Raw genomic sequence first — 11706 nt, forward strand, 5'->3', positions numbered from 1 at the left:
AATCACCAGGTGAAGATGGTTTATCAGGGGAATTTTATAAATGTTTATCTTCAACACTTCTGCCAGTGTTGTTAAAATTATTTAATGAAATATTTCACACTGGAGATTTTCCAGAATGTTGGTCTACTGCTATTATTATTACATTGTTCAAAAAAGGCGATAGAAATGATTGTGGTAACTATCGTGGCATATCACTTTTATGTGTTATAAGTAAAAATTTTAGGGGTATTATTTGTAATAGATTAAAAGTATGGTCAGATTTGAACGATCATTTAATAGAAGAACAAGCTGGTTTTCGCAGTGGCTATTCCACAATAGATAATATTTTCATACTGTGTAGTATTATTATGAAATATTTATCAAAGAAAAAGGGTGTTCTGTACTGTGCATTCATTGATTTTAGCAAAGCCTTTGATGGCATCAATCGTTCAAAACTTTTTTATATATTGTTAAGTAAAAATTTACATGGCAGAATGATAAAGCTATTGCAAAATATTTATGGCAATGTCAAAGCAAAAGTTAAAACAACTGATGGATTATCAGAAACTTTTACATGTAATTCTGGTGTGAGACAAGGTTGTACTTTAAGTCCTTGGTTATTTGCAATGTATATAAATGAACTTGCAACTGAAATTGAGAACAGTGGTGGAAATGGCATCTTTATACATGAGAACTTTCATAACGTTATGCTACTACTCTTTGCAGACGATCTTGCACTTATAGCCGATACACCAATTGATCTACAGAGAAGATTAAACAATTTAGAAAAGTATTGCGAAAAGTGGAATATGACTATAAACATGGACAAATCAAATATTGTTGTATTTAAAAATGGAGGTAAATTATCTAAAAACGAGAAGTGGTACTTCAATAATGAACCTTTAAAAGTTGTCAGTTATTATAAATATTTAGGAATATATTTTTCCAATAGACTGAAATGGACTTACTGTTGCAAAACATTACGAATGCAGTGTGAAAAGGCTCTGAACATGATAAAACCTTGTATGTGTAAACTTGGAACTAGAGATATAAATCTTGGATTTAAGTTATTTGACTCTATGGTTGCTCCAATTCTTTATTATGGTGCAGAATTATGGGGAACAGAGAAAGTGAAAGACATTGAAACTGTTCAAAATAAATTTTGTAAATGGCTACTTGGAATGGGCCAAAAGACTAATAATCACATAGCAAGAGGTGAATGTGGCCGTCATGAACTATATATAAATTATGTGTGTAAACCTATTAAGTATTTTCTACACTTACAATGCATGGATGATAACAGACTTCCAAAACTATGCTATCGTATGATGTATAAAATGAATGAAAATGGACGTTTAAATTGGTGTTCTAAAGTGCAAAGACTATTATTTTCAAATGGATTTGGTGTTGTATGGGAAAGTCAAAGTGTTGGAGATACAAAATTGTTTTTACATTTATTTAAACAGAGACTTACAGATATAAACTTACAATCTTGGTCAGATTATATTGGCAACTCATCAAAGTGTGCTTTTTATTCAAAAGTTAAGGATTATATTTGTATAAATGAAAATATACAGAAACTGTCATATTATCTTAGATATGAATTTTTTTCAATTTTATGTTCAAACCATAAGCTAGCTATTGAACAAGGTAGACATGAAAACCAACCAAGGGAAAATAGGTTGTGTAAAATTTGTAATACAAATGAAATAGAAGATGAATTCCATTTTGTACTTGTTTGTCCAATTTTGGCTGACATAAGGAGAAATTTTTTACCATTATGGTATCAAAGTAATTGTAACAGAGACACTTTAACTAGTCTTTTTAGAACAGAAAATTTAATTACTTTGAAAAATCTGGCTGTATTTTTGAAAAAAGCTAAATGCTGTAGAGAAGAAGTCTTGTCACTATGACTTGATAAAATGAATATACTTAATAAATAAATAAATAAATTTATTACAAATACAAGTTTATAAAACTTTTGAAAATTAATAGATATATATATATATATATATATACAACTCGTCTAAACATCAACCCAACAATGTTAGATCTGTAAATTTGCTTTCGCACATTTTTGGTTCTTCCCTCGCCGGGATTCGAACCCATGCTACTGTGATATCGTGACACCAAATCGCCTGCACTGCAGCCGTCCCGCTAGACCACACGACCACCTGGGCTCTCAAAAAAAGAGCTTTCGGTGGCCATATGTTACCTTTCCACGTCAGTTTTAATCTAGCGGCGTACTACAGTACATGATATATAAGGCATGAAGATGTTATTGTTACAGATCAGCTAAATTATCTATAGTAAAGGATCCTACAAATTAATGTAAGATACAGTCACAGAAAATAATTATATTCATAAGTACGTCTGAGTCAGTGACAACCCTACAACAGATGTATCCATCGGATCGCCATCAATGATGGTGATACATGGCTGTGTACATAATGTATATACAACTCGTCTAAACATCAACCCAACAATGTTAGATCTGTAAATTTGCTTTCGCACATTTTTGGTTCTTCCCTCGCCGGGATTCGAACCCATGCTACTGTGATATCGTGACACCAAATCGCCTGCACTGCAGCCGTCCCGCTAGACCACACGACCACCTGGGCTCTCAAAAAAAGAGCTTTCGGTGGCCATATGTTACCTTTCCACGTCAGTTTTAATCTAGCGTATTGCTATTTAGCGGATTTCATCAAAAATTGAATAAATGGGGTTCTTTGATATGCCAAATCTAACTGTGTATGTACATTCTTAATTTTTGGTCCAGTTTTAAAATTGGTCTAAATTAAAGTGCAAAGGGTCCAAAATTAAACTAAGTTTGATTTTAACAAAAATTAAATTCTTGGGCCTCTTTGATATGCTGAATCTAAACATGTACTTAGATTTTTGATTATGGGCCCAGTTTTCAAGTTGGTCCAAATCAGGATCTAAAACTATTGTATTAAGTATTGTGCAATAGCAAGTCTTTTCAATTGCACAGTATTGTGCAATGGCAAGAAATATCTTATTTCACAATATTGTGAAATAGCAATTTTTTTTTAATTAAGAGTTATCTTTCTTTGTCCAGTATAGTAAGCAAGAAATATCTGCAAGAATTTTTTTAATTGGAGTTATCTTTCTTTGTCCAGAATCAACTTAAATCTTTGTTATATACAATATACAATGTATATTCACTTTTTACTACCAACTGATAAATTTAAATAATCTTTACCATTCAGTGATAACAAGCAGTTTTTTTACATCTTAATATTTTATGATGTATTTAAATGAGTAGTAATTGTTGCAAACTCCATTAGAATATTTTAATTGAAATTAGTTTTGGAATAAGGGAAAGGGGGATGTGATCAAAAAATTGGGTTCAATTTTTCTCATTTGAAATTTCATAAATAAAAAGAAAATTTCTTCAAACATTTTTTTGAGAGGATTAATATTCAACAGCATAGTGAATTGCTCTAAGAGAAAACAAAAATTTTAAGTTCATTTGAATACATTCATTCTGTTTCAGAAACCTATGCTGTGTCAACTATTTAATCACAATCCAAATTTAGAGCGGAATCCAGCTTGAATGTTGTGTCCATACTTGCCCCAACCGTTCAGGGTTCAACCTCTGCGGTCGTTTAAAGCTACGCCCTGCGGAGCATCTGGTTATTTCTGTTCTTTTGAATTATTCTCTCATTGAAATTTTTTTCACTCAAGTATATGCATGTACAAGTTTTTTTAAAAAATTATGATCAATTATGATTTACAAAGTACATTTAAATAAAGTCTATATCTTTGGAGAATACACTTTGGTGTATGTTGGTTCGAATCCAACTGTAGACAAACAAATGTACAACAATGTAGTCCTGTGAAATTTTTGTCCCTTTTCTCAAAACATTAGGTGTATTTTTTTTAATCTTCTGTTGTCTATGACTTTTTTACAGGGATATGCAAATTCCTTAATTGAATTAAAAAAAAGAACATAATCTTTTGAAAGCACTCATAATATCTTTCAATAGGTTTCAAATTATTTCTGACATGTTTAGAAAATGTACAAAAAATCATTCACCATTCTTTAAATAAAATTAAATTGAAAGAATATGCATTAAAATTGAAAATTTCTCTATCTTTTGTAACTTTAAACTAAATACATGAACATGCACATCATTGACATAAATAAATTCCTGTATGCCACCATATATTTTTATCTTCACTGTAAAAAAAAATGCATGGTCTTGTCAAATTAGCTCTACCCATGAAGTCAATGGTGTCTGTCTGTGTGTCCATCCATCTTTCAGGTTTGCAAATTGGTTTTCCTCACTTTTTTCTTCATGTTTAAAGATAGCGATTTAAAATTTGGTATATTATTTTATCATGACCAGTTCCAGACCAGGATCAAAATTTGTCCCATTCTGATGATTTTGTGTGGAGTTATGGTCCTTTGACTTTGAAATTTTACATAAATAATCAGATTTCCACTCTTTTTTTAACATTCTTTGAAGACATCTTTTAAAATTTGCAAAGTTTTTTAATGACTGCTGTGGTGGTTCCCCAATGGTTGTTATGTGTGACGTCATGATTCTAATTTTAGTAACATATTTCTTATATTGACCACCAATAAACATATAAATAGAAACATAGCGTCAACAATGAATATATGAAACAATAGATATAACAAAATTAAGAATGGTAATGGGGAATGTGACAAGGAGACAACAACCAGACCATAGAGATATGTCACCAAGAGCCAATGCACGTCGAGTTTAAGGGGGACTATCGAACATGCACAGCCCAAGGCACAGGAGGTCAGTCTTTCGCAAGACTTAAGCAATGGCAGGCAAAACTATAAAGCAAGCAGCAAGTTGTAACAATTTTATATAGTAAATGGTCCAAATAATAATAATGATGCCAAAACAATTTACAAATAAATAAAGTCCAAATGTTCCAAATAATAAAGTCACTAATTTCACTAATTCACAGTTAAAGTTAAAGTCCAAAATGTTTGTAATATTCCAAGTTGATGTTGTCTGGCTTGAGCAGTACAGTTGTGTTGAGCTGTCTTTTGAGTTAGCGTTTCTCCTGAGTAGCTGAGCCTGGTTGGCTTTGGAAGCACTCCTATCTGGATCACACCGACGAGACTACACTGACGAATAACTGTTCGACTTCGATATTTAAGGCGAATGCTGAAAACTACTCATAAATGACAGACATTGATAATTTTGATAATTGAGATAATTTGAGTATTAATAATATTGTTTACAATGTCCAAAGGTGAAATATGAATAATGTCAATTAGAGAGATACAAGTTAATTACATTTATAATCCTAATTAAAATATAATATTGCTCAGATTAATTAAAGACAATTAACAAGGTACCAAAGTGTTGCTTTGAGCAATTATTGACAAGTGACATGTTTCACAAAATTTACCTGAGAAATTAAATTAAGATTTGTGATAAAATATTTAATAATTTCATATTTTCTAAAATAATATATTTTCTCAATAAAATGCACTTTAAAAACTTTTACCTAAAAGAACACCTATGACAAATTCCCCCCTTCTCCAATATGTTTGTCCTCAAACATGAGAAAATATACAAAAACATTAAACGTTAAACATTAATTAATATATACAATAATCATGAAGAATAAAATGTTATATACCAGAAAATATTTAGATAAAGATAGCTTATTTTTTCAGATAAGACGAAATATTCAATATTAAGACAAAATTGCTATATTAAGAAAATTACTAATTTAAGAAAATTGCCAGATGAAATATGAAAAGCAAAACTATAATGAAAATAAAAAATAAGACAAGACATATGCAAAGAAGAGTTTTAAACTGAAAATTTCATAAAAGCAAATAAAATGTTATGCTGTATGCTCCTTGTATAAGGTGGTCGGCCCTATACAAGTGCAGGGTGTGGAGTTGAATGACCAGTCCAACTCCAAAGGGTTTAAATCATTGATCATTAGGCCTTTTTTTTTTTTTTTTTTTTTTTTTTTTTTCAAAGTTATATAATTTAATTCCAAGCCAAATGCTAGTATAACATATACTAAGGTTAAAGTCAATACAATATGACTCCTACTGTACTATATCAGATGTTCTCGTACTCAAGGTATACTGATTTTACATAGTTTACAATACATATTTATACTAAATATCGAAAATAGACAATACTCAATTAAAATGACATTTCATAACTTTAAGCTATAAGTGACAGCATTCACATTAATTAATATAAAAGATAATTATAATTTATAATACTGTATAATCTTATTCTTTCATTTTTCTATACAATAATTTTCACACCTTTAGTATGATCAATGTCTTTCATATTAATTTCTGTAACTCAATTAATCTGTCTCAAACATTTGAAAATCATATGTCACTAATCAAGATTAACACATTATTTGTCTATACATGTAAATATTTAAATTTGTAAAATAATATCTTTTCTTAAAGTCCAATTTCTAAATAAAATGATAAAATAAAAATTAAGTCCAAATTAGCCTGGTGACAGATACTTTTATAAAAATAACTTATGAAGCACGTGATCGTCACATCCAATGAAAACAGTTGAATGCTACACCATATGTAATATTGTCCTATATCTTTACCATGATTTGCCTGATTAGTTTTATTGTTTAATCTAAATTAAAAAGTCTTGATGTAAGCAAATTTTAAGCACCTTATTAAAGTTTCAGCACTTAATCTTCTAAGTTCTATAAAAAATAGATGTCATCTTATACACATGAGAAAAAATATTAAAATGTTTTAGTCCAGGTTCTAGTGATATCTTAAAAAGTAGTTATACCTACTTACTTTGCCACCTAGAAGATATTTTGAAGAAGGAAATTTGTGATATTCTATGTTCAGACTCTTGGCAAAAAGAGATAACTGACATATTTATAGATCATGTAGATGATTGTGTAGTCAGACAGGGGACACAGACCAGACTAAATGAAAATTAGTAAACTAAGGTTAGTTTTTCCAGAGTCAAAATTTGTGGCCTTAACTGCTACAGCAACAAAGCTTATTATAAGAGAAATAACTGACATACTTCTTATGAAAACCTTTACAACCATATCTGCATGTGTTGATCGGCCTAATGTGAAAATTACAATAATAAAGAGATTACCATCAGCTAAAGGAAAAAATGCAGCAGAAGAATCATTTAAACAGGTAATGGAACCTTTGTTGAGAAGCTTGTGTGATGATGAAGCTAATTTTCCAAAAAACTATAGTCTACAGCAAACTAAAGTGGTGTGGAAATTGGTATAACATGGTATGCCAAGAAGCAGCAAAAGAAAGTGACCCAAATGCTGTGATTCAAAGAGTTTCACAGTATCATTCAGCATGTACAGATAAGGTTTGTATAACATATACTGGTATTTGCTTTAGGCTGGCTCCTTTTAATTTTTGGAATGACTGAACACATATTACACATCAATAAACTTCAATAAACATTTATTACAATATTTCCAAATAGATAAAAACATTTAATGTACAATTAATTGATATATTTATAATTACATATATATGCATTGCCATCATAATGAATTTTTTTTTTATTCTCCTTCAAATCTTTAAAATAAACATACTAAATGCTTTATTTAACTTGAATAGTTGGTGTTATCTTTAAAGTTCTAAAAGTGAAGGTACAATGTATACTAGCAATTAATTGTCAAACAAAAGAGAAAGTTCATGTTTCTCACATTTTTTGGTTTAAATACCTATTCAAAGGACCAAATCAATAATCTTGTTTTTTTTTAAAATTTAATTCTAGATATAGATATGCAGGTCAATTGAAATTCTAAAAGTTGAACAGTTTAACAGTTATTTATATTGTTCATATAGATAAAAATAGTATTTGTACATACTTAATATGATGAGCTTTTTAAATCAGTTTTTGTACAATATGCTTTTCAATTTACATCAATTTAGTTTATAAATAACAATATTATATAATTTATATCAGGTAAAATATTTATGTACAGCAATATTGATAATTCATACAAAAATTCAGTAGATAACACAACATAATATATGTATACAGACATAAAGTAAACTTGTTTTCAAAATGCATCTTAATCATACAATTCTTTATTTGACAGAAAACATCTTGATAAGATTGTAACACTGACTAGTTTGTAATATCAATCATAAAACGAACTTGGTTATGTCAATTAAGGTGGTACCCAACACTTTAACTAAAATTAATTTGGCTCGTTTAATTTTCTTGAAATTTTGACAAAGTATTTACTTTGACCCTTTTACAAAAATATAAAAATTTCAAAATATTTGAACCAACCGTTTTATCAGAAAAATTACACTGGTTACATAGCAGTTTGACAAACACTTATTTTGATCATTGAGAAGCTTAATATTCCCTTAACATCACAACGTAATTAAAACGTTTAGCTGATTTTACAGAGTTATCTCCCTGTAGTGTTAGGTACCACCTTAAGCTTTAAAAAAATATTTTTTTTTTAGATGAAAAAGATAATTGTTGATGATATGGCTGATGTGAATGGAAATATATCACTACTGTTTGCAACTGAAGCATATGGGATGGGTGCTGATGCACCAAATATAAGAAGAATCATACATTATGGACCACCTACTTCTGTAGAAAGTAAGATTGATAACTTACAAGCTAATAAATATTATACATATCATTCAACTGCAATAATTTAAAAGGTGCATTATCATACATTTCTATGTTTTGTATGAATAGATAATCAGATCAGCCTATGGTGTCAATAGCACTCTTACTGCTTAACAGTATATAAATAACACAAAGCTGAGAGGGTGATAGAGCAGATGGTTAAAATGACTGTAACACATACATGTATGGATAACAAATCTTCTGGACATGGCTTTATAATCTCTTTAAAAAATAATTACACATAATTATATCTATGTGTATGCATTTTTCATGTAAATATGCTAATGCTAATACATTGAACATGTTTAAGTGTTAGACTGCAGTCACAGTGTCAAATTTGTATAGGTGCTAATGAAGTTTTTGCAATTTAAATATCACATACATAAATATTGCATAGATGAGTGCTAAGTTTATTAGGACAAACTACCCTCATTTTTAATCAGTTTGGGCTTGTCTTTTTCCAATTCTTTAAAAGATTATTAGATATTGTGCAAAGGGAGATAGTTCTTGCATTATTATTGATTGTCTTCCCTAAGTGAAACAAACAATTTAAATTATCTATACAAATTGATTACAAAATATCTTGGGCTGGCTTTACCTATTATGGTCCATCCAACATGATTCAAATAACAAATTGTTTAAGAGAAGATATTATCAGCAAAAGCCTAAATTATCACACAGTTTGTATTAGCTAAATTTGGCATGCCAGAACCTTTTATATATTACATTACGCTGTGGAATTAGCTCATAGTATTGGTTAAATGTCATATTGGGACTTAAAAAAGCTTACATTTATGTCCTTTGGTCTATGGAGGATACTTCTCTCATGGACATCACACCACATCTCCTTATTCTTATTTCTAGCCTGTACGAACTGTGACGCCCGTATATGACACGGAAACCAGGCGTAAAAATCATACTTTAACCTGGCGGCATTGCAGTGTTTACAAAATGCATATCCAGGCGTAAACCAGGCGTCAACCAGGCGTAAATTAGGCGTAACTAAGGCGTAAACCAGGCGTAAAATTAGGCGTAATATTTAAATGAGTACGCCTGGTTCACCAAAAAAATAGGCGTAATATGCAAATGAGTACGCCTGGTCAATAAATTAACCAGGCGTAATATCCTTACATTAATACTACACTTATTTTATTTCAGTGTATTAACCTAGCTGTGTACTTTTGTGTAGTTGATACAAACTTCTGTACTTTTCTTATTGTTTGACAAAAAACTTGAAATATTATATAACCATTGAAGAAGCTAATATAGCAATAAATACATTTTGTGAATACAATGGCTCATATAAGTTTAAGTCTAAATAAGAAATATGACCATTATTTTTTTGTTTTTGAAAATTATTGTCTTTTGAACTAAAATATAAATGATAATTAATACTACAGTTTAACTTAAAGTAAAATATTTTAATGTAATTATCCAACTATAAAGGTTTTGGAATTTCAAAATTTCTGATAGAACATAATACTTAATTATACTCACATTATTAATTATTATTAACCATGTATTACTAACTTTCCTTATATTTCACAATTTCCATTAATTTATTTGATTCAGTATTTCCAATTTCAGATTCTTCCAAAAAGCACAAAACAAGCAAATTATCCCTGAATATATGAAGCTGCCATGTGTCCAACTCTTGAAAACTAAAATCAGAGAGCCAAATTTTGAAAAAAAATTCCCATGATCCTTTGCACAAAGCATTATGGGTATTTCTATTTACGCCATACCAGCAGTTTTACGCCCGTAAGAAAATTTACGCCTTGCTTATTTCAATTTACGCCCGTAAGAAAACTTGCGCCTTGATTATTTCAATTTACGCCAGGTTAACTTCTTTTTTCTACGCCCGTCAAGACTTCAAATTTACGTTTCCTGCTCCCTTACGCTTGGATCTAGGCACGTAACTACCACTTACGCCTGGTTTACGCCTTATTTCCAGGCGTAATACGCCTTATAATTTCGTACGGGAATCTATAAAGCTGGATGAAAGGACAGCAATTACATAGTAAATGTTTAAAAACCTTTTTACTATATTTTAGCAGTTGATATAGTATCTGCTTATCAAGAAGAATGCTATCTACATAAACAGTATTAATTTTTGCTTAAATCAAATGCATTTTTTTCTAGCTTATAGAAAGCAAGAGATTGGCCGTGCTGGCAGAGATGGTCTTCAAAATGAAGCTGTATTGTACTTTAACAACAATGACCTAGGTGGTAACACCCCAGTTAGAGATGAAGTCAAACAATTTTGTAGACTTAAATCATGCAAAAGGCAATTTCTCTGTAAACATTTTGACTGGGAATGTGTGGCTTTGTTGATAAAACACAACTGTTGTGACATTTGTAAGGTGGACTGTAATTGTATTGAGTGCTTATCAAATTCAGCATTTGATGACCTTGGTGTTGCTGAAGATGATAAAGAAGGTACTCCGTCACAGCTTCAAACTCTATTAGCAGCATATTTTCAACTGGAAAATGATTTAGTTGATATGCCAAAATCAGAAATTTTTACAGGTCTTTCTTCTGAGCTTGTTCACGAGATAGTTAAAAATGGTTTATCTTATAAATCAGCTGAGGAGATATGTAGAAAATTTCCTTGAAATTTAAATATGCTTGTAATATATACAAAATAATATTGAATGTCAAATCTGAATGTCCTGAGGTTTAACTTCATTCTACATTGTGCTTTATGATAAAATTTGTTAAAATTCATATGAAAAGACCCTAATTTGCATACATTTTGTCAAACAATTTCATATGCTTTTTTTACATTATATAATTCCTTAGAATAAGCCATATTTCATTTATAGTTTAATTCATACTAAACTTGTGAATTTACAGTACTTAATAGACATCTGTTAAAAAAAAATTTCTACAAATGCTTCAGATTTTGACATTTAATTGTGTTTTCTTTTTAAATAATAAGCATGTTGTTAATTGATAATGTATGACCAAATCAAATAATTTTCAATACTTTGAAATGAGAATTAAAAAAAACCAAGAACTCACTTAAATTTTTTCCCCAATTAAAAAATTGGTGGAAATA

At 29.8% G+C, this 11706-nt stretch overlaps 1 protein-coding gene across 1 annotated transcript; it reads left to right on the forward strand.

The window, feature by feature from the left end:
- The first annotated feature begins 7259 nt into the window (after window positions 1–7259).
- LOC134692336 (ATP-dependent helicase wrn-1-like) lies at window positions 7260–11260 on the forward strand. The gene is made up of 3 exons (XM_063552790.1): window positions 7260–7346; window positions 8471–8612; window positions 10788–11260. The coding sequence occupies exons 1-3, from the start codon at window positions 7260–7262 to the stop codon at window positions 11258–11260; spliced, it is 702 nt and encodes a 233-aa protein (XP_063408860.1).
- Window positions 11261–11706: the final 446 nt, after the last annotated feature.

The sequence above is a fragment of the Mytilus trossulus genome, chromosome 12, assembly GCF_036588685.1.
Source record: "Mytilus trossulus isolate FHL-02 chromosome 12, PNRI_Mtr1.1.1.hap1, whole genome shotgun sequence".
Lineage (NCBI taxonomy): Eukaryota > Metazoa > Mollusca > Bivalvia > Mytilida > Mytilidae > Mytilus > Mytilus trossulus.

What these genes read in the sequence shown, in the direction of transcription:
- LOC134692336 (XM_063552790.1), top strand. Translation starts at nt 7,260, where the DNA reads ATGGTATGCCAAGAAGCAGCAAAAGAAAGTGACCCAAATGCTGTGATT. An exon ending in ATTCAGCATGTACAGATAAG is followed by an intron (nt 7,347 to 8,470) that starts GTTTGTATAACA and finishes TTTTTTTTTTAG; the next exon opens with ATGAAAAAGATAATTGTTGA. An exon ending in ACCACCTACTTCTGTAGAAA is followed by an intron (nt 8,613 to 10,787) that starts GTAAGATTGATA and finishes ATTTTTTTCTAG; the next exon opens with CTTATAGAAAGCAAGAGATT.